Source organism: Sus scrofa, chromosome 1 (genome assembly GCF_000003025.6).
Source record: "Sus scrofa isolate TJ Tabasco breed Duroc chromosome 1, Sscrofa11.1, whole genome shotgun sequence".
NCBI lineage: Eukaryota > Metazoa > Chordata > Mammalia > Artiodactyla > Suidae > Sus > Sus scrofa.
In genome coordinates this window covers 96,401,430-96,429,314 of record NC_010443.5, presented here as the reverse complement: position 1 = coordinate 96,429,314, position 27,885 = coordinate 96,401,430, and the positions used below count along the sequence as shown (strand labels likewise).

At 40.1% G+C, this 27,885-nt stretch overlaps 1 protein-coding gene across 1 annotated transcript in view; it reads left to right on the top strand.

Moving 5' to 3' along the window:
- The window catches only part of PIAS2 (protein inhibitor of activated STAT 2), a 144,164-nt gene extending 116,484 nt beyond the window's left edge, over positions 1-27,680 (top strand). Inside the window, exon 14 of the mRNA XM_021092649.1 lies at positions 27,253-27,680. Coding sequence (XP_020948308.1) covers positions 27,253-27,330 — 78 coding nt within the window. The 3' untranslated portion in view covers positions 27,331-27,680. The remainder of the gene's footprint in view (positions 1-27,252) is intronic.

Below are 27,885 nucleotides of genomic sequence, written 5' to 3'. Positions count from 1 at the left end.
ACTGAGCAAGGGCAGGGACCGAACCTGCAACCTCATGGTTCCTAGTCAGATTCGTTAACCACTGCGCCACGACCGGAACTCCTGCAGTTGGATTCTTAACCCACTGTGTCACAGCGGGAACTCCTCGGGGTCTACTTTTAGTGTCTTCCAAGTCGCCAGTTGATTTTTTTGAACTTCGGAAATAAAGTTATAACAATTGTTTTACTGTCCTTACAGGCAAAATGTAAATCTGGGTCAATCTGGTTTGGTTTTGATTGATTGATAGTTCTCGTCATTATGGATCCTATTTTCCTGCTTCTTTGTATGCCTAATAACCTTTGTTTAGATGCCAGACATTGTAAATTTTACCTCCTCAGGTGCTGAATATATTTGTATTCCAGTGAATAAATTGGGCATCACTCTGGGATGCATTATGCTACTTGGAAACATTTGATTCTTTCATGTCTTGCTTTTATGATTTGTTAGGAACCTTTCAGAATGGTGATGGATCTAAGACTCGCTATTCCCCACTACTGAGGCAAGACCTTCCTGGTTCTTGTACTCAATGTCTCTTGAATTGTGAGTTTTTATACTGACTTTTGAGAATAGGCACCATTCCTGGTCCTTTGTGTGTTTGACATTTTTCTCTGTAATTCTTTCGGATGGTTTTTCCTCTAACCTGAGATAATTTCCTCACATGCATATGTGATAGCTACTGTGATGAATTTGTGAGGGAGTCCCTCTAGATTTCTGGGGTTCCCTGTCTAACTCCTTTTCTCTGGTACTTGCTCTTGTAAATTCTTAACCATGTTGGTCTCCCTGGACTCTCAGCTCGATTTCTTCAATCCAGGGGATCTTCTGGGCTTTGCCTGGTTTCTCTTCTGTGCTGCAGCTTGGAAACTGTCGAGGCAATAAGCTTGGGCAACTGTAGGACTTTCACAGGAATCACTCTCCTTTGTTGCCTGATATCCAGTATCTTAGAAGCAATTGTTTGATATATTTTGGGTATATTTTGATTGTTGCAGGCAGGATAAATCTAGTCTCTTCTTGGGTGGAAGAGAACTAAATTTTTGTTTCAGATTTCTCTCCTGGAATGTAATGATTAAAATTTGTGGTAGAGAAATGACATATAACACTATCTGTAATTTTATTTCATTTAAACCGTTGCCATAAAAACATTCATTTTGCTAGCAATGTTAGGAAATATGATAGTTATAGTGGTTTTTTTTTTTTTTTTTTTTTTTTTTTTTTGTCTTTTTACGGCTGCACACATGGCATATGGGAAGTTCCTGGGCTAGGGGTCGAATTGGAGCTGTAGCTGCCAGCCTATACCACAGCCATAGCAAAGCAGGATCCGAGCTGTGTCTTAACCCACTGAGCAAGGATCTTAATGCCAGATCCCTAACCCACTGAGCAAAGATGGGGATCAAACCCATATCCTCATGGATACTAGTCAAGTTCATTACTGCTGAGCCATGATGGGAACTCCCGATAACTTTTTTAAGTCTTGTTTTGACTTGAAAAATAATTATCCTTGATAATATTCTTTCTGAAAAACAAATTCATAGTGAAACTCAGAGTATTGACATGTTTACCAACAGTGGATTATGCTTCTATGCATTTAGCTTTATTATTGCTAACTGTGTTAGTACAAAATTCAAGTAAGATAGCAATAACCCTCTCATTAGGAATTGACTTTCATATGCCAGAAAATCAAATGGAACACCATTCTACAAAGGAATGACCTTTTCATTCCATTTTATATATTCATCACATGCTCTTCACTACTTGTTTGGTGCTGTTTTAAAGAAGTTGTCACTTCTTTAAAGTGAAAGCAGGTTTATTTTAGAGATACTCTGCAAACAATGTGGGCCATCTCAAACGGCAAGAGCGGCCTGGCTGTAGTCTTTATTGAGATATATCTGGTTCTTGTAGAGAGTCCACGGGTGGACTACTCTACTCTAATACCTATTAAAGTAGATATTTTATTTTATTTATTTATTTTTTGTCTTTTTTTGCTATTTCTTTGGGCCGCTCCCGCGGCATATGGAGGTTCCCAAGCTAGGGGTCAAATTGGAGCTGTAGCCACTGGCCCTATGCCAGAGCCACAGCAACGCGGGATCCGAGCCGTGTGTGCAAGCTACACCACAGCTCACGGCAACATCGGATCCTTAACCCACTGAGCAAGAGCAGGGATTGAACCCGCAACCTCATGGTTCCTAGTCAGATTCGTTAATCACTGCACCACGACGGGAACTCCAAGTAGATATTTTAAATATCTATGCCTATTTTTGAAAATACTGATTTTCATCCACTACATTGGTTTACTGACCCATTAAATTGAAATTTGTCTGGATCTTGGAAAGAGTATTTTTCTATTCTATTCTAATATCTATTTCAATAGCTATTTCTAATATCTATTTCTAACTATTATTTTGAAATTCTGGTTGTGGCCCACTACATTGATTTCCTGACATGTGTCGACCAGCAGTTTGAAAATAATTGCCTGACAACACTGGATGTTGTTCATTTGGCTGGGTTCAACATTAAAACATTTCACCCCAAAGCATCAGAATGTACTTTCTTCTCAAGTGCACATGGAACATTCTCTAGGATAGCTCACATCTTGGACCACAGATCAAGTCTTGATAAATTTTAAAAAATTGAAATTATTTCAAGCATATTCTCTGATCACAATGCTAGGAGACTAGAAATAAACTACAAGAAAAAAAACAAAAAAGAAAAACTCTTGGAAGCTAAACAATATGCCACTAAACAACCTAGTAAACAATATGCTACTAAATCATCGAGGAAATCAAAGAGGAAATTAAAAGATGCATAGAGACAAATGACAAGCTACAATAATCCAAAACCTATGGGATACAGCAAAAGCGTTCTGAGAGGGAAGTTTATAGCAATACAATTTTTCTCAAGAAAAAAAAAATGCAAATAACCTAACCTTACACCTTAAACATCTAGAGAAGGAAGAACAGACAAAAGCCAAAATTAGTAGAAGGAAAGAAATCATAAAGATTAGAGCAGAAATTAATAGCACAGAGGCAAAGAAAACAATTGAGAAGATCAATGAAACCAAAAGTTGGTTCTTTGAAAAGATCAACAGAATTGACAAACGGTTAGCCATGCTCATCAAGAAAAAAAGGGAGAGGGTTCAAATCAATAAAATTAGAAATGAAAAGTTACAAATGACACTGCAGAAATACAAAGAGTCATGAGAGACTCCCATGAGCAACTGTATGCCAATAAAATGGACAACCTAGAAGAAATGGACTGATTCTTACAAAAGTACAACCTACCAAGACTGAACTAGGAAGAAATAGAAAATATGAATAGATCAATCACAAGTATCGAAATTGAAAATGTGATTTAAAAACTTCCAAAAAACAAAGTCCGGGATCTGATGGCTTCACAGATGAGTTTTATCAAAGATTCAGAGAGGAGTTAACACCTCTTCTGAAACTTTTCCAGAAAATTGCAGGAGAAGGAACACTCCCAAGCTAATTCTATGAAGACCCATTACCTGGATACCAAAACCAGACAAATATACCACAAAAAAAGAAAATTACAGGCTAATATCACTGATAAACATAGATGCAAAAATCCTCAACAAAGTATTAGCAAACTGCATACAAATATACATTAAAAAGATTGTATACCATAATCAAGTAGGCATTATCCCAGGGATGCAAGGATTCTCCAGTATTTGCAAATCTATCAATGTGATACACCACATCAACAAACTGAAAAATAAAAACCATATGATTTTCCCAGTAGATGCAGAAAAAGCTTTTTTTTTTTAAATAATTTTTTAAAAATTTTCCCACTGTACAGCAAGGGGGTCGGGTTATCCTTACATGTATACATTACAATTACATTTTTTCCCCCACCCTTTCTTCTGTTGCAACATGAATATCTAGACAAAGTTCTCAATGCTATTCAGCAGGATCTCCTTGTAAATCTATTCTAAGTTGTGTCTGATAAGCCCAAGCTCCCGATCCCTCCCACTCCCTTCCCCTCCCATCAGGCAGCCACAAGTCTCTTCTCCAAGTCCATGATTTTCTCTTCTGAGGAGATGTTCATTTGTGCTGGATATTAGATTCCAGTTATAAGTGATATCATATGGTATTTGTCTTTCTGGCTCATTTCACTCAGTATGAGATTCTCTAGTTCCATCCATGCTGCTGCAAATGGCATGATGTCATTCTTTTTTATGCCTGAGTAGTATTCCATTGTGTATATATACCACCTCTTCCGAATCCAATCCTCTGTCGATGGACATTTGGGTTGTTTCCATGTCCTGGCTATTGTGAATAGTGCTGCAATGAACATGCGGGTGCATGTGTCTCTTTTAAGTAGAGCTTTGTCCGGATAGATGCCCAAGAGTGGGATTGCGGGGTCATATGGAAGTTCTATGTATAGCTTTCTAAGGTATGTCCAAACTGTTCTCCATAGTGGCTGTACCAGTTTACATTCCCACCAACAGTGCAGGAGGGTTCCCTTTTCTCCACAGCCCCTCCAGCACTTGTTATTTGTGGATTTACTAAGGATGGCCATTCTGACTGGTGTGAGGTGGTATCTCATGGTAGTTTTGATTTGCATTTCTCTTATAATCAGCGATGTTGAGCATTTTTTCATGTGTTTGTTGGCCATCTGTATATCTTCCTTGGAGAAATGTCTATTCAGGTCTTTTGCCCATTTTTCCATTGATTGATTGGCTTTTTCGCTGTTGGGTTGTATAAGTTGTTTATATATTCTAGAGATTAAGCCCTTGTCGGTTGCATCATTTGAAACTATTTTCTCCCATTCTGAAAGTTGTCTTTTTGTTTTCTTTTTGGTTTCCTTTGCTGTGCAAAAGCTTTTCAGTTTGATGAGGTCCCATGGGTTTATTTTTGCTCTAATTTCTATTGCTTTGGGAGACTGACCTGAGAAAATATTGATGATGTTGATGTCAGAGAGTGTTTTGCCTATGTTTTCTTCTAGGAGTTTGATGGTGTCCTGTCGTATATTTAAGTCTTGCAGCCATTTGGAGTTTATTTTTGTGCATGGTGTGAGGGTGTGTTCTAGTTTCATTGCTTTGCATGCAGCTGTCCAGGTTTCCCAGCAATGCTTGCTGAATAGACTTTCTTTTTCCCATTTCATGTTTTTGCCTCCCTTGTCAAAGATTAATTGACCATAGGTGTCAGGGTTTATTTCCGGATTCTCTGTTCTGTTCCATTGGTCTGTCTGTCTGTTTTGATACCAGTACCACACTGTTTTGATGACTGTGGCTTTGTAGTGTTTCTTGAAGTCTGGGAGAGTTATGCCTCCTGCTTGGTTTTTGTTTCTCAGGATTGTTTTGGCGATTCTGGGTCTTTTGTTGTTCCATATAAATGTTTGGATTGTTTGTTCTAGTTCTGTGAACAATGTCATGGGTAATTTGATAGGGATTGCCTTGCATCTGTAGATTGCTTTGGGTAGGATGGCCATTTTTACAATACTGATTTTCCCAATCCAGGAACATGGAATATCTTTCCATTTCTTTACATCTTCTTTGATTTCTTTGATTAAAGTTTTATAGTTCTCGGCATATAGGTCCTTTACCTCCTTGGTCAGGTGTATTCCGAGGTATTTGATTTTGTGAGGTGCAATTTTAAAAGGTATCGTGTTTTTGTATTCCTTTTCTAATATTTCATTGCTGGTATACAGAAATGCAACTGACTTCTGAATGTTAATCTTATATCCTGCTACTTTGCTGAATTTATTAATCAGTTCAAGGAGTTTTGGGGTTGAGTCCTTAGGGTTTTCTAGGTATAGTATCATGTCATCTGCATACAGTGACAGTTTTATCTCTTCTCTTCTATATGGATGCCTTTTATTTCTTTTGTTTGTCTAATTGCTGTGGCTAGGACTTCCAAAACGATGTTGAAGAGCAGTGGTGAGAGTGGGCATCCCTGTCTTGTTCCAGATTTGAGTGAGAAGGCTTTCAGTTTTTCCCCATTGAGGATTATATTTGCTGTGGGTTTATAAATGGCTTTGATAAATAAATGGCTTTGATTATATTCAGGAATGTTCCCTCTATACCCACTTTGGCGAGGGTCTTGATCATGAATGGATGTTGGACTTTGTTAAATGCTTTTTCTGCGTCTATTGAGATGATCATATGATTTTTGACCTTTTTTTTGTTAATGTGGTGTATGATGCTGATTGATTTGCGTATGTTGAACCTTCCTTGTGAACCTGGGATGAACCCAACCTGGTCATGGTGTATAATTTTTTTGGTATGTTGTTGGATTTGGTTGGCTAAGATTTTGTTGAGAATTTTTGCATCTATATTCATCAATGATATTGGGCGATAGTTTTCTTTTTTGGTGGTATCTCTGTCTGGTTTTGGAATGAGGGTGATGGTGGCCTCATAGAATGTCTTTGGGAGTATTCCTTCTTCTTCAACCTTTTGAAAGAGTTTAAGGAGGATGGGCACCAATTCCTCTTTATATGTTTGATAAAATTCACCTGTGAAACCATCTGGTCCTGGACTTTTATTTGTAGGGAGTGATTTTATGACCTCTTCAATTTCATTTCTAGTGATCGGTCCATTCAGTTGGTCTGTTTCTACTTGATTCAGTTTTGGCAGGCTGTAAGATTCTAGAAAATTGTCCATTTCTTCCAGATTGTCAAACTTGTTGCCGTATAGTTGTTCATAGTATTCTCTTACGGTTTTTTGTATTTCTGCTGTATCCATTGTGATTTCTCCTTTTCCATTTCTAATTTTGGTTATTTGGGTTCTTTCTCTCCTCTTTTTAGTGAGTCTGGCCAGGGGTTTGTCAATTTTGTTTACCTTTTCAAAGAACCAGCTCTTGGTTTTATTAATTTTCTCTATTGTTTTTTGAGTCTCTATTTTATTGATTTCTTCTTTGATCTTTATAATTTCCTTCCTTCTGCTGACTTTAGGACTTTTTTGTTCTTCTTTTTCTAGTTCGTTTAGGTGGAGGGTTAAGTTGTCAATTTGGGATCTTTCTTTTTTTTTTTTTTTTTTTTTTTTAATTTTATTTTCCCACTGTACAGCAAGGGGGTCAGGTTATCCTTACATGTATACATTACAATTACAGTTTTTCCCCCACCATTTCTTCTGTTGCAACATGAGTATCTAGACATAGTTCTCAATGCTATTCAGCGGGATCTCCTTGTAAATCTATTCTAAGTTGTGTCTGATAAGCCCAAGCTCCCGATCCCTCCCACTCCCTCCCCCTCCCATCAGGCAACCACAAGTCTCTTCTCCAAGTCCATGATTGATTTTCTTTTCTGAGGAGATGTTCATTTGTGCTGGATATTAGATTACAGTTATAAGTGATGTCATATGGTATTTGTCTTTGTCTTTCTGGCTCATTTCACTCAGTATGAGATTCTCTAGTTCCATCCATGTTGCTGCAAATGGCATGATGTCATCCTTTTTTATGGCTGAGTAGTATTCCATCGTGTATATATACCACATCTTCCGAATCCAATCCTCTGTCGATGGACATTTGGATTGTTTCCATGTCCTGGCTATTGTGAATAGTGCTGCAATGAACATGCGGGTGCATGTGTCTCTTTTAAGTAGAGCTTTATTTCTGGTGATTGGTCTGTTCAGTTGGTCTGTTTCTGCTTGATTCAGTTTTGGCAGGCTGTAAGATTCTAGAAAATTGTCCATTTCTTCCAGATTGTCAAACTTATTGCCATATAGTTGTTCATAGTATTCTCTTATGGTTTTTTGTATTTCTGCTGTATCCGTTGTGATTTCTCCTTTTTCATTTATAATTTTGGTGATTTGGGTTCTTTCTCTCCTCTTTTTAGTGAGTCTGGCCAGGGGTTTGTCAATTTTGTTCACCTTTTCAAAGAACCAGCTCTTGGTTTTATTAATTTTCTCTATTGTTTTTTGAGTCTCTATTTTATTGATTTCTTCTTTGATCTTTATAATTTCCTTCCTTCTGCTGACTTTAGGACTTTTTTGTTCTTCTTTTTCTAGTTCGTTTAGGTGGAGGGTTAAGTTGTCCATTTGGGATCTTTCTTCTTTTTTGAGAAAGGCCTGTATTGCTATAAATTTCCCTCTGAGCACTGCTTTCACAGCATCCCATAGATTTTGAGAGGTTGTGTCTTCATTATCATTTGTTTCAAGGTAGTTTTTTATTTCCTTCTTGATTTCCTCATTGACCCATTGGTTTTTTAGTAGCATGTTGTTTAGTCTCCATGTAGTAGGTTTTTTCTCTTTCCTTTTCCCATGGTTGATTTCTAATTTCATGGCATTGTGGTCAGAGAAGATACTTGAGATAATTTCTACGCTCCTAAATTTATTGAGATTCGCTTTGTGTCCCAATATGTGGTTGATTCTTGAGAATGTTCCATGAGCATTTGAGAAGAATGTGTATTCTGATGTTTTTGGATGTAGTGTCCTGAAGATGCCAATTAAGTCTAACTTTTCTATTGTTTCCTTTAGGATCTCTGTTGCTTTATTGGTTTTCTGTCTAGAGGATCTGTCCATTGATGTGAGGGGGGTATTAAGGTCTCCTACTATGATTGTATTCTCATCAATATCTCCCTTTATGTCTGTTAATATTTGTTGTATGTATCTGGGTGCTCCTATAATTGGGGCATATATGTTGACGATAATAACATCCTCTCCTTGCATGGATCCCTTAATCATTAAGTAGTGTCCTTCTTTGTCTTTCTTTATGTCTTTTGTTTTAAAGTCTATTTTGTCTGATATGAGCATTGCGACTCCTGCTTTTCTGTCATGTCTATTGGCGTGAAATATTTTTCCCCACCCTTTCACTTTCAATCTATATGTATCTTGTGTCCTAAGGTGAGTTTCTTGTAGGCAGCATATTGAAGGTTTTTGCCTTTTTATCCAGTCAGCCAGTCTGTGTCTTTTGATTGGGGCATTCAGTCCATTGACATTTAAGGTGATAATTGATAGATGATTATTTATTGCCATTTGAACCTCACGTTCTAGTTGATTCTATGGTTCTCCATTCTTCCTTTCTTTTTTTTTTTTTTTTTTTTGGTTGGATGGTCTCCTGTTATTATCTGCTTGAGTGTATTTTTTTTTCATTTTTTGCAAAGGCAATATTTGCTTTTGGCTTGTGGTTGCCCTGTTTTTTTTTTGTTTGTTTGTTTTGTTTTTTGTTTTTTGTCTTTTTGCCATTTCTTGGGCTTCCACGGCATATGGAGGTTTCCAGGCTAGGGTCCAATCGGAACTGTAGCCGCTGGCCTACACCAGAGCCACAGCAACACAGGATCCAAGCCACGTCTGCGACCTACACCACAGCTCATGGCAGCGCTGGATCCTCAACCCACTGAGCAAGGCCAGGGATCGAACCCGCAACCTCATGGTTCTTAGTCAGATTCATTAACCACTGAGCCATTATGGGAACTCCTGCCCTGTTTTTTAAGTATGCTAACCCCTTCCCATAATTGTGTGTTTTAGCCTGATGGTCCTGTAAGTTCAAACACTTCATTACTATGTTAAAATTAGGAAGAGAAACAAACAAACAAGCAAACAAAAAGGGTTATTTATTTCCTAACATCCCTTGCCCACATTTTATGGTTTTGATGACTTTTTTATTTTTTTCTTTTTAATTTTATTTTGTTTGAAGCATGTTCATGATTAAATCTGTATGCTGGCTTATTTGAGTGACTGCTCTCTGATTGCAGTTTCCTCAGTCCTAGTTCTTCCTCTTCTTCTTTTTTCTTTTCTTTTTTCTTCCCTTTCCTTCCTTTCTTTTTGGTTTAAAGAAGCCCTTTCAATATTTCTTTAACCTGGGTTTTGTGTTGCTGTATTCTTTAAGTTTTTGTTTGTTGGAAAAAATTTTTATTTCCCCTTCCATTTGAAATGATATTCTTGCTGGATAGAGTATTCTAAGTTGCATATTTTTTCCTTTTAGCACTTTAAATATCTCTTGCCATTCCCTCCTGGCCTGTAGTGTTTCTGTAGAGAAATCAGCTGATATTCTTATGGGGGTTCCCTTGTAGGTAACATTCTGTTTTTCTCTTGCTGCCTTTAGGATCCTCTCTTTATCACTAACTTTTGCCATTTTTATTATGATGTGTCTTGGTGTGGGTCTATTTGGGTTCAGTTTGTTTGGGGCCCTCTGTGCTTCTTGTATCTTGAACCCAGTATCCTTTAGATTTGGGAAGTTTCCATCGATAATTTCTTCAAATATATTTTCCATCCCCTTATCTTTTTCTACTCCTTCTGGAATTCCTATTATGCGTAGATTGGCCCGCTTTATATTATCCCATAGGTCTCTTATATTGAGAAAAAGCTTTTTGATGAAATTCAATGCCCATTCCTGATAAAAACTCACCAGAGAGTGGGCATAGAGGGGAACTACCTCAATATAATAAAAGCTATTTATGACAAGCCCACAGCTAACATTCTCAATGGTGGAAAACTGAAAGCATTTCCACCAAGATCAGGTACAAGACAAGGATGTCCTCTTTTACCAGTGTTATTCAACATAGTCTTGGAAGTCCTAGCCATGGTGATCAGAGAAGAAAAAGAAAAGGAATCCAAATGGGCAAAGAAGAAGTAAAACTATCACTGTTTGCAGATGACATGGTTCTATACCTAGAAAATCCTAAAGACACTACCAAAAAACTATTAGCACTCATCAATGAATTTGGTAAAGTCGCAGGATACAAAATTAATACACAGAATTCAATTACATTTCTATATCCTAACAATGAAATGTCAGAAAGAGAAATTAGGGAAATCATCCCATTTACCATTGCATCAAAAAGAATAAAATGCCTAGGAATAAACCTACCTAAAGAGACAAGAGACCTGTACTCTGAAAACTATAGGACACTGATGAAAGAAATCAAAGAAGATAGAGATAGATGGAAAAATAGAACATGCTCTTGGATTGGAAGACTCAATATAGTCAAAATGACAATACTACTTAAGGCAATCTATAGATTCAGTGCAATCCCTATCAACTAATGACATTCTTTACAGAACTAGAACAAAATACTTAAAAATTTGTATGGAAACACAAAAGAACTCAAATAGCCAAAGCAATATTGAAAAGAAAAAATGGAACTGGAGGAATCAGGCTCCCTGACTTCAGACTCTACTACAAAGCTACAATCATCAAAATGCTATGGTCCTGCACAAAACAGAAATATTGATAAATGGAACAGTATAGAAAGTCCAAAAATAAACCCAAACAGCTATGGTCAACAAAGGAGGCAAGAACATATAGTGGAGGAAAGATAGTCTCCTCAGTGGTGCTGAAGAAACTGGACAACTGCCTGCAAGAGAATGAAATTAGAACATTGTCTAACACTATACACAAAAATAAACTCAAAATGGATTAAAGACGTAAAATGTAAGGCCAGACACTATAAAACTCCTAGAGGAAAACATAGGCAGAACCTCTTTGACATAAATCACAGCAACATCTTGTTTAATCCTCCTCCTAGGATAAATACAAAAAAGACACAAATAAACAATGGGACGTAATTAAACTCAAAAGTTTCTGCATAACAAAAGAAACCATTAAAACAATGAAAAGACAACGCAGAGAGAAGTTCCTGTCTTGGCGCAGTGGTTAACGAATCTGACTAGGAACCATGACTGACTAGGAACCATGAGGTTTTGGGTTTGATCCCTGGCCTCACTCAGTGGGTTGAGGATCTGGCATTGCCATGAGCTGTGGTGTAGATCACAGATGCGGCTTGGATCCCGAGCTGCTGTGGTTCTGGCATGGGCCGGCAGTTACAGCTCCAGTTAGACTCCTAGCCTGGGGACCTCCATATGCTGCAGTGCAGCCCTAGAAAAGGGCAAAAGAAAAAAAAAAAAAAAGACAATGCAGAGAACGGGAGAAAATTTTTGCAAATGACTCAACTGACAAAGGTTTAATCTCCAAAATATACAAACAACTCATACACCTCAACAACAAAAAACCAAACAACCCAATTGAAAAATGGGCAGAAGATCTAAATAAACATTTCAACAAAGAAGACATACAGATGGCCAGCAGGCACATGAAAAAATGCTCAACATCACTAATTATTAGAGAAATGCAAATCAAAACTACAGTGAGGTACCACTTCACACCAGTTAGAGTGGCTACCCTTAACAAGTCAACAAATGCTGGAGAGGATGTGGAGAAAAGGGAAACCTCCTACACTGTTGGTGGGAATGTAGATTGGTACAACCACCAGGGAAAACAGTATGGGGGTACCTCAGAAAACTAAATATAGAAATACCATATGACCCAGCAATCCCATTCTGGGCATATATCCAGATGAAAATTTCATTGAAAAAGATACATGCCAGGAGTTCCCGTCGTGGTGCAGAGCAAACGAATCCCTAGGAACCGTGAGGTTTAGGGTTCGATCCCTGGCCTCGATCAGTGGGTTAAGGATCCGGCGTTGCTGTGGCTGTGGTGTAGGCCAGCAGCAACAGCTCTGATTGGACCCCTGGCCTGGGAACCTCCATATGCCACAGGTGCAGCCCTAAAAAGACAAAAAAAGACCAAAAAAAAAAAAAAAAAAAAGATACATGCACCCGCATGTTCATTGCAGCACTGTTCACAATAGCCAAGACATGGAAGCAACCTAAATGCCCATCGACGGATGAATGGATTAGGAAGATGTGGTATATATATACAATAGAATACAGCCATAAAAAAGGACAAAATAATGCCATTTTCAGCAAGATGGGTGAAACTAGAGACTCTGATACTGAGTGAAATAAGAAAGAGAAAGACACCATATGATATCACTTATATGTGAAGTCTAAAATATGGCACAGATGATCTGTCTACAAAACAGAAAAGGTCATGGCCATGTAGGACAGACTCATGTTTCCCAGGGGGTGGCAGGGGAGGAGGGAATGGGGTGGATTGGGAGTCTGGGGTTATTAGATGAAAACTCTTGCAATTAGAGTGGTTGGGCAATGAGATCTTGCTGTATAGCACAGGGAACTATATATCTAATCTCTCGTGATGGAACATGATGGAGGATAATGTGAGAAAAAGAATGTATGTATATGCATGACTGGGTCACTTTGCTGTATGGCAGAAATTGACAATATTTTAATCACAGTAAAAATAAAATTGTCAAAAGAAAAATAACCAAGAATTCTAGATTTAAAAAAATATTTTTAAAAGTCTTGGAAGCATTAATTGGAAAAAAAAATCAAGAAATTCTCAAAGAAGAAGTTGAGTAAAAGTGGGGATCCAGGTAGTAAGTCAAAGCACTTCTGCAGCTGGCCTCAACCTGAAGTCATTTGTTGAACCAGGGGAACTTGACTTTGGTTTTCACAGGCTCTGGTACATGATTACAGTAAGCAAATCTCAGTCTTCCTAAATCATCTAGTATATGATCTTCTCATAGAAACAGAGCCCCAAGGCCTGTGCCTGTAGTATAAAGATGAAGTAAAAATAATCCTACTCTACTCAGGGAACCACAAGAAACCTAAGTTTTAACTAAAAGGGAAATTACTGCTCACATTGGGAAACCACAAGGCTTCACACACGTTTGCAACTTGAATGCACAGTATTAGGTGTTGTGGCAAAAACTTCAAGCTGAGAATTTAGTGTCCCTCCAGAACAGATGTACCCCATGATGCCTGGCAGATGTAAATGCATTTTCACTCCGGAAAAACTTACATTCACTCTAGAAAAAAAAAAAATTAAGGAAATGAACTGCTCAGAGTAAAACAAAAAACTCCACAGTTTGTGATGGTCAACAGGAAAAAACAATGAAACAACAAACCCCCCACCCCAGGGACTTCAGATAATGAAATTATCAGAGACAAGATTATGAAATGACCATCTTAGCATGTTTAATGAAGTGAAAGACTGAAAAAATACATACAGGGAACAAGGAATTATAAAGTATATCCAAATAAATACTGAAAGGTACCAAGTAGACCTTGTAGAAATAAAAATGATTGAAACATTGAAAACTATATACAGGTTTAACTGCAAATTACACACAGATCTGAAAGTTAATGAACAAGATAAATGTTTTGCCAACTTTGTGTGCAAATTACATGGGGATATTAAAAGGCAGATTCTGATTCTGTAGGTGTAAAGTTGGGCTTGAAATTTTGCATTTCAGGAGGTGAGAAGGATCCTCCAAATTCAAGAACTACACAGTGAATAGCAAGGTATCTCAGGATAAAAAAGAAATTAACTAAAATGCAGATCAAAAATAAAATGAGATGAAAAATATAAACAAGAGGTTATGAAACATGGGTGATAGAGAACATCTAATATATTCCTAACTGGAGTCCCAGAAGAAAGGACAAGAAAATTTGGGAAAGAGACAATATTCAGAGAATATTGGCTGAGAATTTTTCAAAACCAATGAAAGGTATTATCCCACAGATTCAGGAAGGTAATAAATTCCAAACACAAATAAATTTATACCTTGACTTATCAGAGTAAGACTTTAGAACACCAAAAATAAAGAGGAAACTGTTAAAATCAAAGAGAAAATGGTTATCTTCAAAGTTTGATGGTTAAACGGACAGATGATCTCTTAGCAGCAGTCAGTGCAAGCCAAAAATGACACTTCAGTGTACACTGGAAGAAAAGTAACCTGAAACAGTACCAAGTAGAAACATCTTTCAAGTATGAAAGTAAAATATATTTTCATTTAAACAAAAACAGAAGTTTGCCCCCAGTAAACATACCTTCACTAGAAGATGGTATAAATCAGATGGAAGAAATCCCACATGGAAGAGCTCAGATGTGAGATAGAGAAAGGCCACAGAGAGTAACTGATTAGCAGATGTTGACTAAATAAACAAACAATGCATTGTGGAGTTTTCAAAAAGAAAAAAAAGAAAATCACATGAGTGGCATGTGAGTGGGGAGGAAATGATGAATAGGCTTTATTGGTAAAAACATCAATCAACTTTAGATTGCATGTTACCATTATTGGGAAAAAAAAATAGAGGAGTTCCCATTGTGGCACAGCAGAAACAAAACCGACTAGTAACCATGAGGTTGCAGGTTCTATCCCTGGCCTTGCTCAGTGGGTTAAGGATCCAGTGTTGCTCTGAGCTGTAGTGTAGGTCGCAGACGCAGCTCGGATCCTGCATTGCTGTGGCTGTGGCGTAGGCCGGCAACTGTAGCTCTGATTTGACCCCTAGCCTGGGAACTTCCATATGCCGAGGTTTGGCCCTAAAAGGAAAAAGAAAAAAAAAAAAAAAGAGGCAACGAACAACTTCCAAAGTGGCAGCAGGATAAATGATATGTAAAAAAATAAGTTCAAATGAAAGTAATAGGAACATCAAAATTATGGATAAATGGAAAGCAAAATAAATTGATACAAATTCATATATCTCAAAAAATATATTAAGTGAAAATGGACAAAATTCTCCAGTTCTATGACAAAGATATCAAAGAATATGTTGTTTACAAAAGACAGTTGAAACAAAAATGCTGAACTTAAAAATATCAAATTCTGGGAGTTCCCTTTGTGGCACAGCGGAAACAAATCTTACTAGGAAGCATGAGGTTGTGGGTTCAATCTCTGGCTTCACTCAGTGGGTTAAGGATCTGGCATTGCCGTGAGCTGTGGTGTAGGTGGCAGACACGGCTGGGATCCTGTGTGGCTGTGGCTGTGGTGTAGGCTCTGATTCCGCCCCTAGCCTGGGAACCTCCATATGCCACAAGTGTGGCCCTAAAAAGCAAAAGCAAAAAAAAAAAAAAAATCAAATTTTAACTGAGGGAATTTTGATGTAGTGTATTAACATCAAACAAAACAGCCACAAAATTATTAGGTAAAACAATTTTAAAGTTATATGCACCTAGTAACATAGCCAGAATATGTATTGCAGAACATGTAAGAGCTGCATGAAGAAGAAAAGAAAATTCAGTCTTTACAGAAAATAGGAACACACCTCTCTTAGTGAGGGATAGAACAAACATCAAAAAAATTAGAAACATACAGAATTAAACACTGACAAAGGTGATTTAATGAACATCTATATCAAACAACTACAGAATATACATTTTTTTTTTTTAGCAGAGATGGGACATTTCATAAAAATTTCCAGTTGAAGTATAGAAGTATATTCTACAAACAATGCAGTTAACCTAGAAATCAGTGTAAAACATTACATATCTAGAAATTAAACATCTCAGTTCAAAAAAATTGTTTAACTTTACAAAACAGAAACAGACTCACAGAAAATAGACATAGAAAAATTGGGGGCCTAAATAAGCAATCAAAAAAAACAAAACAAAACAAAAACAAACTTAAAGGAGTTCCCGTCGTGGTGCAGTGGTTAAGGAATCCGACTAGGAACCATGAGGTTGTGGGTTCGATCCCTGGCTATGCTCAGTGGGTTAAGGATCCAGCGTTGCCATGAGCTGTGGTGTAGGTCGAATAGGTGGCTTGGATCTTGTGTTGCTGTGGCTGTGGTGTAGGCCGGCAGCCATAGCTCCAATTTGACCCCTAGCCTGGGAACATCCATATGCCGCAGGAGCAGCCCTAGAAAAGACAAAAAAAAACAAAAACAAAAAAAAACCTCACAGACATAGAAAACAAACTTATAGTTACTAAAGGGGAGGGAGTGAAGGGACAAATTAGGAATGGCGATTAACAGATACAAACTACTATATATAAAATAGATAAGCAATGAGGGCTTATTGTATAGCACAGGAAATTATACCCAATATCTTGTAATAACCTATAATGGAATATAATCTGCAAAATAAACCACTGTGCTTACACCTGAAACTAACACAATATTGTAAATCAAGTATACTTCAGTTTTTTTAAAAAGAAACTATTGGAGATTAGAAAGTCTTTAGAATTGAATGACAATAAAACACTGTATAGCTAAACTTTTAGGATGCAGCTACAGTAATACTTGGACATTTATAGCCTCAAATATGTATATTAGAAAAACTGGGCTGAAAGTGGATGAGGCCAACATCCACATTAAGCTAGAATAAGACTGGCATTAAAAGTTAAAAAAAAAGGAGTTCTCATCATGGCTCAGTGGTAACGAACCAGACTAGTATCCATGAGGACCTGGGTTTGATCCCTGGCCTCGTTCAGTGGGTTGAGGATCCCGAGTTGCCATGAGCTGTGGTGTAGGTCACAGACATGGCTCAGATCCCGTGTTTCTGTGGCTATTGTAGGCTGCCCGCTGCAGCTCCAATTCCACCCTAGCCTGGGAACTTCCATGTGCTACAGGTGTGGCCCTAAAAAGCAAACAAACAAACAACAACAAAAAAATCACTGCTCACACTTGAGTTTGTATCAGAATCCCTGGAGGGCTGATGTAGTAAAACCTGGGGAGAATTTCTAACAAGTTCCCAGAGAATGTTACTGCTCTTCTTTTAGAGACTACTGTTTTGTGGAGGCTTTTAAAAATGTGCCTGAGATATTCTCATTGGATAAGTCTGAGCTGTGGCTAGAGTTTGGTGATCTGAGTCTTCTCTGTGCTCCTAATATGCAGCCAAGGTTAAGGCCCACTTCTCCAGGAAAACTTCCCCAGCAATCCTCACCCTCCCAGGCTTTGGGTTCATCTCTGGGCAGCTCTCCTGGCACCCCATGCTTCCCTTAGCATGGCAATTATCCTGTGGCCCGGAACAGACAACGTGTCTGTCTCTCTCACCAGGAGATAAAACTCTTGTGGGCAAGGACTTTGCCTTCTTTACTCTTTTACCCTTAATGCTTCGGTGGGCATTCGGTAAATATTTGTTGAATAATTAATGCACGAAATGACTCTATTAGCACTCACCAGCTGCGTGGTGATACTCTCCTTTGACACCTACAGAAGCACAAAGAAAGGCATGTGTTCTGTAGTTTGGGATGAGGTTTCTGGAGGGAGAAGAATCAGTAGGAGAGCTAAATCAGACATTCCCTGTCCCCTGGAACTGAGCAGAGTCTGGCAGGACCCCATGGCAGTGTCTAAGAGTGTGGACTCTAGGGGTTCGAATCCTGCCTCCCTCTCAGCCATTTACAGTGTGATCTTAGCAAAGGTACTTAAGTACTCTACATTCCAGTTTTCTCTGGTGTAATAATAAAATACAGAGAATAATAAAAGTACTTTCCTTTGTTTGTCATTTTTGAGAATTAAAATACATGCAAAGCTATCAGAGCAATACCTAGCACTTACTAAGTACTATTCTTTACTCCCTTTTAAGTTTATGGAAGCGACCAAAACTTATCTGATTATTAAATCTCAGGTTAGAATAATGCTCTCATTTGCCAAGCTCCTAATTGAGCCCATATGTTAACACTTTTCCTCCTAAGGACGACCACATATGCAACCAAAATAAAACAAGGAGGTAGTGAGGCAACGCAAGCTGATGAAATTATTAAACCAAAGGCATTAAAGTATTTGCCAACATGAAGTCATAGTTTTCACTCAGTTTCAGTATATTTTCTTTCTTTCTTTTTTTTTTTTTGTCTTTTTTTTTTTTTTTTTTGCTATTTCTTGGGCTGCTCCCACGGCATATGGAGGTTCCCAGGCTAGGGGTCCAATCGGAGCTGTAGCCACTGGCCCAGGCCAGAGCCACAGCAACGCGGGATCCGAGCCGCGTGGGCAACCTACACCACAGCTCACGGCAACGCCGGATTGTTAACCCACTGAGCAAGGGCAGGGACCGAACCCGCAACCTCATGGTTCCTAGTCAGATTCGTTAACCACTGCGCCACGACGGGAACTCCTCAGTATATTTTCTAATTGGATGTATTTTGAATATAATAAGGTTATTGTACTTTCCTTACTTTGGAGCTAGTGCCAAACTTACATGTTATTATTGGTCTTACTGATCTGGCAGTCCACCTCCAATTTGAGATTCTCCTAAGAGCTTAAAGGTAAAATTGCTGTGAGCTCTTAAAGAGGTAAAGATATTAAAACACCTTGCCTGGACTGGGGTACTGACTTTACTAGAGGTATTAAAAAATAACCTTTTATGTAACTATGTTTCATCCCTGGCCTCATTCAGTGGGTTAAGGATCCGGTGTTGTTGTGAGCTGTGGTGTACATCGCAGACACAGCTGGGATCTGACGTCGCTGTAGCTGTGGCATAGGCTGGTAGCTGCAGCTCCAATTCAGTCCCTAGTCTGGGAACTTCCATATGCTGCACATGTAGCCCTTGGGGGAACAAACAAACAAACAAACAAAAAAACCTCCAGAGTCCCCACAGGACCCGATGACCTATAGTGGGGACTCTCAAACCTCAGCACCTCTAGAGTGTGGGAAGTCTTCAGGTACTCGAGGCTGAATCTCCTGCCTGCTCCCTGGGTGGGGGCGGGGTGGAGGTACAAGCAGGATTATATTTATTTAAAGAAAATAAACACAAATGCCGGAGTCTATGAGCAGATCCACTTCTGCTGTGCCTGCCAGAAAGCAGGAAGGAGTTAGCCTTCCTTGAGTGTCTCATAATAGCTAACACTGATTGATCCCTTACTCTGCGCCTGGCTCCTGCCCTCACCACGGTGACCTGTGAGGGTGGAGACGTTGAGGAGGGGACTGGGGTCACACACCTACGAGGTGGGGAAAGAGGTTTGAATGTCAAACTGCTGGCTACATCCCTTCACCTACGTCTTCTCAGTCCTCAAAACAAAGTTTAAGAGGTTTTCCTGGTGGCATAGTGGGTTAAGGATCTGGCATCTCTGCCGTGGCGCTTGTTTGATCCCTGGCGTGGAACTTCCACATGGTGCAAGCATGGCCAAAAAACAAACAAAACCCAAAAAACCACAACAAACTTTAAGGCACGTAATATTACACTTATTTATTTCAAATTTTGTTTCTTTCTTTCTTTTCTAGGGCTGCACCCATGGCATGTGGAAGTTCCCAGGCTAAGGGTTGAATCAGAGCTACAGCTGCTGGCCTACATCACAGCCACAGCAATGTGGGATCTGAGCCACATCTGCAACCTACACCACAGCTCATGGCAATGCCAGATCCTGAACCCACTGAGCAAGGCCAGGGATCGCACCCATGCCCTCATGGATACTAGTTGGGTTCACTACCACTGAGCCACGATGGGAACTCATGTTTCATGATGTTATTTATTTTTCTTTGTTGCACCCAAGGCATGGGGAAGTTCCCGGGGCCAAGGATAGAACCTGAGCCACAGCTGTAACCAGAGCCACAGCAGTGACAATACTGGATCCTTAACCCACTGAACCATGAGTGAATCCCCTCACTCATTTTATATCAAGGAGACTGAAGCACTAAGAGGTAAACTGGCCCAGCATCTTGCATTTGGTAAGCAGTGGACTCAGGGACTGTCAGGTGATAAATGCAGAATCTTGGGATTTCCCATTGTGGCTCAGGTTAAGAGCCCGACATAGTGTCTGTGAGGATGAAGGTTTGATCCCTGGCCTTGCTCAGTGGGTTCAGGATCCGGCGTTGCCATGAGCTGTGGCGTAGTTGAAGACGCAGCCCTGATTCCACCCCCAGCCTGAGAACCTCCACATGCTGCATCCCTAAAAAAAAAAAAAAAAAAAAAAAAAGAAAGCAAATTCTTTTAATTCACTATGTTGCCTCTGCCAGATGCCTCAACTCATTCTGTCTTCTCTCATCATTCTGAGAGAAGGGTGATGACAGCCAGTCCTTGCCTGGTCCAGCAAGGCAGCCACACAAGAGCAGTAATGTAAGTGATCACACTGTGATGTGATCGGTGCTGAAACAGGGTTCTGTATAACGTGTTGTTGGCTGTGGGGATAGAGTAACTGCTCTCTCAGAGGAAGGAGGGCAGAGTTCTAGCAGCGAACCCAAGGCAGAAGGATGTTTTCAGGTGGATTCACTCATCCACGTGAAGCTATTTCCATGTGAAAGGGCAACTTGTAGGGTAAGCAAAGGGTAGAACAAGTTTTCTAGAATTTGGAAATCCTATGATTTGGGGATTCCTCTTTAGGAAGATACAATATTAGGAATACAAGTTTAGATATGAAGGTAAATATTGATTGAGAAAGAAAAAGAACGGAACAGTTCAGAATTTTAAAAGCTGTTGTGTTGGAGGTCCCCAGGATCACCCTGAAGCTCAGTGATGACCTGGAAGGCCTCAGAGAAACTGGTACACTCGTGGTGAAGGCTTATTGCAGTGAAAGGCTACAGATTAAAATCAGCAAAGGGGAAGCAGGGAGGGTGCTGTGGTTCACATTGCTCATACTTTGCTTAATAATGGTCCTGGAGTTCCTGTCGTGGTGCAACTGAAATGAATCTGTATCCATGAAGATACAGGTTCGATCCCTGGCTTCGCTTAGTGGGTTGGGGATCTGCTGTTGCCATGAACTGTGGTGTAGGTCACAGACACTGCTTGGATCCCATGTTACTGTGGCTGAGGTGTAGGCCAGAAGCTGTAGTTCCAGTTCGACCCCTAGCCTGCATTCCATATGCCATGGGTGCGGCCCTAAAAAGCAAATAATCATAATAATAGTCCCAAAAGGCAAGGGTAGTGATGCTGGCAATTTGGATGTGACAGAGAGAAGCCCTGAAGTGCTTCTTTTAACTGAAAAGGTGCAAAGTTCTCCAAATAATTATGAGAGGGAAGAAAAAAATGTATACTGAGATAACTAAGATCTACTCTAAAAATGAATCTTCTATCTGTGAAATTGTGAAGGAGGAAGAAGAAATGTATGCTAGTTTTACTGTTGTGCCTCAAACTGAAAAAGTTACAGCCAAAGTGAGTGATTAAGTGTTTAGTTAAGATGGAAGAGGCATGAACTTTGTGTAATATATTCTGAGAGAGACCACATTTCTGTAACTTTTATTACAATGGGGTGTTACAATTGTTCTATTTTGTAATGTTATTGTTGTTAATCTCTTCCAGTGCCTAATTCATAAATTAAACTTTACGTAGGTATGTCTGTCTATATATACAGGAGAAACCATGGTTCATTTAGGGTTCTGTGCTGCCTACAGTTTCAGGCACCCTTTGGGGGTCTTGTGCCGTAACCCTGAAGAATAAGGGGGGGGGCATCTGGTAGCTGATAAATAGCAGAAATTTATTTCTCACAGTTTGGAGGCTAGAAGTCTGAGATCAGGGTGCCAACATGGTCAGGTTCTGGTCAGGACCCGCTTCAATTCCAGGTTGCAGACTGCTGACTTCTCATTTTGTCCTAAGGTTGTGAAAAGAGAGAGCTCTGGTCTCCTTATCCTGGGTTTTTTTGTTTTTGTTTTTTAGGGCAGCACCCGCAGCATATGGACGTTCCCAGGCTAGGGGTCCAATTGGAGCTGCAGCTGAGGCCTACACCACAGCCACAGCAATGTGGGATCCGAGCCACATCTGTGACCTATACCACAGCTCACAGCAACGCTGGATCCTTCACCCCCCTGAACAAGGCCAGGGATCAAACCTGCATCATCATGGATACTAGTTGGGCTCTTTACCGCTGAGACAAGACAGGAACTTCTTCAGCCCCTTATAAGGGCCCTAATCCACCCCCGTGACCTTGTCCCCTCCCAATACCAACACATTTGGCATTTAGGTTTCAACCCACGAATTGAGGCGGGGAACACAGCAGGAGGTCTGCAAAGCTTTCTCCTTCAGCTCCCTTGTTCTAGGGTCTAAATCTGATTTAACTATGACCCAGGCTTACTTAGGATCAGAGGACACATTGGGAGATAACTGGTAAAGCAACAAATCAGGAAACTTCTTTATTACTAACAGAATGAATTTTGTAAAATACAAAACCTGGCTTTCTCCTTCATTTAGCATGTGTGATTGTTTTTACCAAAATTATTTCATAAGCAAGATTGAAGCAACATTCATTGTAAAATTGAACACTGGTTTATTTATGTTTAATGGGTAAATGAGACAAACTGTGGTTAACTAAAGGCTACTGTTATGATGAAGCTAACTAAAAAAACATTGATATATGAACTAACAAAGAAAAATAGATGTAAAGTGCTTACATTTTTTAATAAATGAGGTTTAAATAATACAAAGTTGAATAGAAAATGTATGAAATTACAACGTATTTAATACAAAGCTGGCCACAAAAAATTTTTTTTGAAAGGTAATTCACAAGACAATATAAGCAACTAAGCAGAGTTTTTAAACATTAGGACACAGAAATGGAATGGGTGGCCATTCATGCAGCATCTCCCTGAGCTCCTTGTGGGGAGGGCAACAGAGGCAGTTAGGACCCTCAGACTCAGGCCGGGCAGCAGGGAATCTGCTCTTCTGGTGAACCTGCTCTGGTAAGACTACCACCGTGACAGATGAGTGACAGCTTCTGTAACCTGCAGCAGTAGAGCTATTAGAAAAAAACTTGGAGGAGGTGGATCAGTGTGAAATCAACATCTGTAACAAAGGGCCTCACGCTGCTCCCTAGCGCAAATGTCCCCGTAAACTGAGCAGCTAAAACGAGAGCTTCCTGAGATAGAACCTCATCAAATCCACCCTGTTGTCCTTATGCTGACAATACCAATGGATAACATTTAGGTAGCACTGTAGTTTAACAGCGCCTTTACTTATATTCTCTTATTTAATATGCATCGTCAGAGACTGATTTACCAAAATTTGTGGAAAGAAAGGTACCTTAAACTTGAAGGTGGCCATTCTGAATCAGACCCGCACATTCAAAACACCTGGGGAATTTTAAAAGTCTGGGAGTTCTTTGTTTTTTGTTTTTTTGTTTTTTGCTTTTTAGGGCCGCACTCGAGGCATATGGATGTTCCCAGGCTAGGGGTCTAATTGGAGCTACAGCTGCTGGCCTACGCCACAGCCACAGCAACATGGGATCCGAGCTGCGTCTGCGACCCACACCACAGCTCATGGCAATGCCAGATCCTTAACCCACTGAGCAAGGCCAGGGATCAAACCCAAAACATCATGGTTCCTAGTCAGATTCGTTTCCACTGTGCCGCTACGGGAACTCCTAAAAAGCCTGGGAGTTCTTGTGGCTCAGTAGGTTAAGAACCTGACATAGTGTCTGGGAGGATGCAGGTTCCATTCCTGGCCTTGCTCAGTGGGTTAAGGATCTGGTGTTGCCTTAAGCTGCAGCAGTGGTCACAGATGCAGATTAGATTCGGTGTTGCTGTGGCTGTGGCATAGGCCTCAGCTGCAGCTCTGGTTAGACCCCTAGCCTGGGAACCTCCATATGCCACAGGTGCGGCCCAAAAAAGAAAAGGTAAAAAGCCTGTGATGCCCAAGGCACATTCCAAGCCAATCAGAATTCAGGGCCTAAAGAGCCAGGCAGAATGGTAGCCACATGTAGAGCTACTTTCTGCTAATGCACATCTGGGCCTTGGCCTGGGTGAGGGTTAGGAAGGCCTCTGGCCTTGAATATGTTCTGCACCATTGCCCAGCAACAGCAGGCCCCACAGTAGGAGGGATGTGGGGCCCGAGGCAGGAAGGCTAAAGCAAGAGGTTTTGAAGAGCTTTTTTGGTGAACAGAGGTTTAATGAAGGAAGAACCTGGCCTGCTGTCCAGCTGCCCCAGATTATCCGAATTTAGAAAGGAACACACAATTACAGAGAGTGCTGTATTTTAGCTCAGGCAGACTCAAAACCATGGGTAAAAGGAGAAAAAGTAAAAACTTCCTCCAAGAATTGGGAGATTTTTTCATTTGTCTTCCTAAGAAGGATCATTTCATAATTCAGAGCAACTGGAGTTCCTGCTGTGGTGCGGCGGGTTAAGAATCCAACTGCTGCAGCTGGGGTCTCTTCGGAGGCGAGGGTTAGTTCCTTGGCCCAGCTATTTAGGTTGCTGCAGCTGGGATTCAAACCCTGGTCTTAAATAAATAAATAATTCAAAGCAGCTGTTTTCTTTTATCTTATAATCCATCTTCATTGTTGACTAAGTTGCTTAACATGTTTCTTTTTTCTTTTTTTTTTTTTGTCTTTTGGTCTTTTTCTAGGGCCACACCTGCAGCATATGGAGGTTCCCAGGCTAGAGGTCTAATCGGAGCTGTAGCTGCTGGCCTATGCCAGAGCCACAGCAATACCAGAACTGAGCTGCGTGTGCAACCTACACCACAGCTCATGGCGATGCTGTATCCTTAACCCCTGAGCGAGGCCATGGATTGAACCTGCAATCTCATGGTTCCTAGTCGGATTAGTTAACCACTGAGCCACGATGAGAACTCCGAGTCTTGATTTTTGAAACACATTGTTGAAAAAATGAAAAGATGAGTTATAGACTGGGAGAAAATATTTGCAAAAAAATATATTTTTCTATAGAATATTCTATATATAAATATATATACATTCTATATATTTATATATATATAAAACCAAGAATAAGAAAACAAGCAACTCAGTTATTAAATGAGCAAAATTTTTGAACAGAAATTTCACCAAAGAATAGGAGTTCCCATCATGGCACAGCAGAAACGAATCTAACTAGGAACCACGAGGTTTCAGGTTCAATCCCTGGTCTCGCTCAGTGGGTTAAGGAACTGGTGTTGCTGTGAGCTGTGGTGTAGGTGGAAGATTCGGCTTGGATCTGACATTGCTGTGGCTCTGGCTTAGGCCGGCAGCTATAGCTCTAATTAGACCCCTAGCTTGGACACCTCCATATGTGGCCCTAAAAAGGGCAAAAGACAAAAAAAAAAAAAAAAAAAAGAAATTTCACCAAAGAATAGATACAGATAGCAAATAATCACATTAAAAGATGTTCAAAAGAGTTCCCTCTGTGGTACAGTGCACCAAAGCTGTGGTGTAGGTCACAGGTGCAGCTCAGATTTGATCCCTGGCCCAGAAACTTCCATATGCCTTGGGTTCAGCCCAAAAAGAAAAAAAAATGCTCAACATGATTAGTCAGTAGGCAAATGTACATTAAAAGCTACAGTGAGACATCATTATATACTTGTTAGAATAGCCAGAAAAAAATTAAAGATAACACCAGTGCTGGCAAGCTCTCAGACATTGCTGAGAGGCATGCAAATGGTATAGCCCTTTAGAAAACATTTTGGGAGTTTCTTGTATTGTTAAGTATACACTTGTAATATGATCAAACAGTTCCACTCCTAAGATAAATGAATACTTATTCCCACCCAAACCACTATTTCCCCTAAAACCTATATATAACTAGTTATGGCATTTTTATTCATAAACACTGCGAACTGGGAACAACCCAAATGTCTTTCAACTGGAAAATAGATAAATATTAACTGTGATGCATCTATACAATGGAATACTTACAAATAAAAAGGGAATGCCACTGATATACACAATAACATGGATGAATCTCAAATGCATTTTAAGTGAAAGAAGCTAGACTCAAAGATTACATATGTGAGATGCCCTTTAGGTGACATTCTGGAAAGGGCAAAACTATAGGGGCAGGAAACAGATTCGTAGTTGCCAGGGAATGGGGATGGCAGGAGGTACTGACTGCAGAGGGGGAATAGAACTGTTACTTATTTTAATTTTCATGGTGGTTACATAACTTTGCTTTTGTTAAATTTCATAAAACTGTGTTGTTGGAGTTCCCATCGTGGCGCAGTGGTTAACGAATCCAACTAGGAACCATGAGGTTGCAGGTTCAATCCCTGGCCTTGCTCAGTGGGTTAAGGATCGGGCATTGCCATGAGCTGTGGTGTAGGTTACAGACGCAGCTCGGATCCCGAGTTGCTGTGTCTCTGGCGTAGGCCGGTGGCTAAGGCTCCAATTCAACCCCTAGCCTGGGAACCTCCATATGCCACGGGAGCGGCCCTAGAAAAGGCACAAAGACAAAAAAACCCCAAAAAAACAAAAAACTTGTGTTGTTAAAATGGGGGATCCTAATGTAGGTAAATGTGATGCTTAATTTTATGTGTCAACTTGATTGGGCTAAGAGATGCCCAGAGAGTGGTTAAAATATTGTATCTGGGTTTATAAGGATATTTCCAGAAGAAATAAGCATTTGAATGGGTAGACTGAGTAAAGAAAATTGCCCTTCCAATGTAGGGAGGCATCATCCAGTCTGTTGTTTAGGCCCAAAAGGGCAGAGGAAGGGTGAATGAGTTTTTTTTTTTTTTTTTTTTTTTTTTTCTGTCTTTTCTAGGGCCGCGCTGGCAGCATATGGAGGTTCCCAGGCTAGGGGTCTAATTGGAGCTGTAGCCTCTGGCCTACACCACAGCCACAGCAACCCAGGATCCGAGCCTCATCTGTGACCTACAGCACAGCTCACGGCAAAGCTGGATTCTTAACCCAATGAGTGAGGCCAGACACCAAACCCAAGTCCTCATGGATACTAGTTGGGTTCATTATTGCTGAGGCCCGGTGGGAGCTCCTGCTCTCAGACATCTGTGCTTCTGGTACTTGGGCTTTTGGACTCAGATTGGAAATTTTACCATCAGCTCTCCAATTCACAGGTCTTTGGACTTGGACTTACATCAGCATCCCTGGTTCTCAGGCCTCCAGACTCTGAATTACACCACCAGCGTTCCTGATTCTCCAGCTTGCAGACAGCAGATCATGGGACTTCTTGGCCTTCAAAGTCACATGAGCCAATAATAAATATCTGTCTGTCTCTCTATCTATCATCTATTATCTATTATCTATTTACCTATCTCTATCATCTATTATCTATCTATCTATCTATCTATCTATCTATCTATCTATCTATCTATCTATGTACTATTGATCCTGGTTCTCTGGAGAACCCTGACTAATACAGAAATTATATATCAATAAACCTAACCCTTCTAAATGAAAAATCCATTACTGACAGAATAATCATATAATCATCTCAATAGATGCAGAAATATGTATTTGAAAATCCATTAAAAACACTTATTCATGGGAGTTCCCGTCGTGGCGCAGTGGTTAACGAATCCGACTAGGAACCATGAGGTGGCGGGTTCGGTCCCTGCCCTTGCTCAGTGGGTTAAACGATCTGGCGTTGCCGTGAGCTGTGGTGTAGGTTGCAGACTTGGCTCGGATCCCGCGTTGCTGTGGCTCTGGCGTAGGCCGGTGGCTACAGCTCCGATTCAACCCCTAGCCTG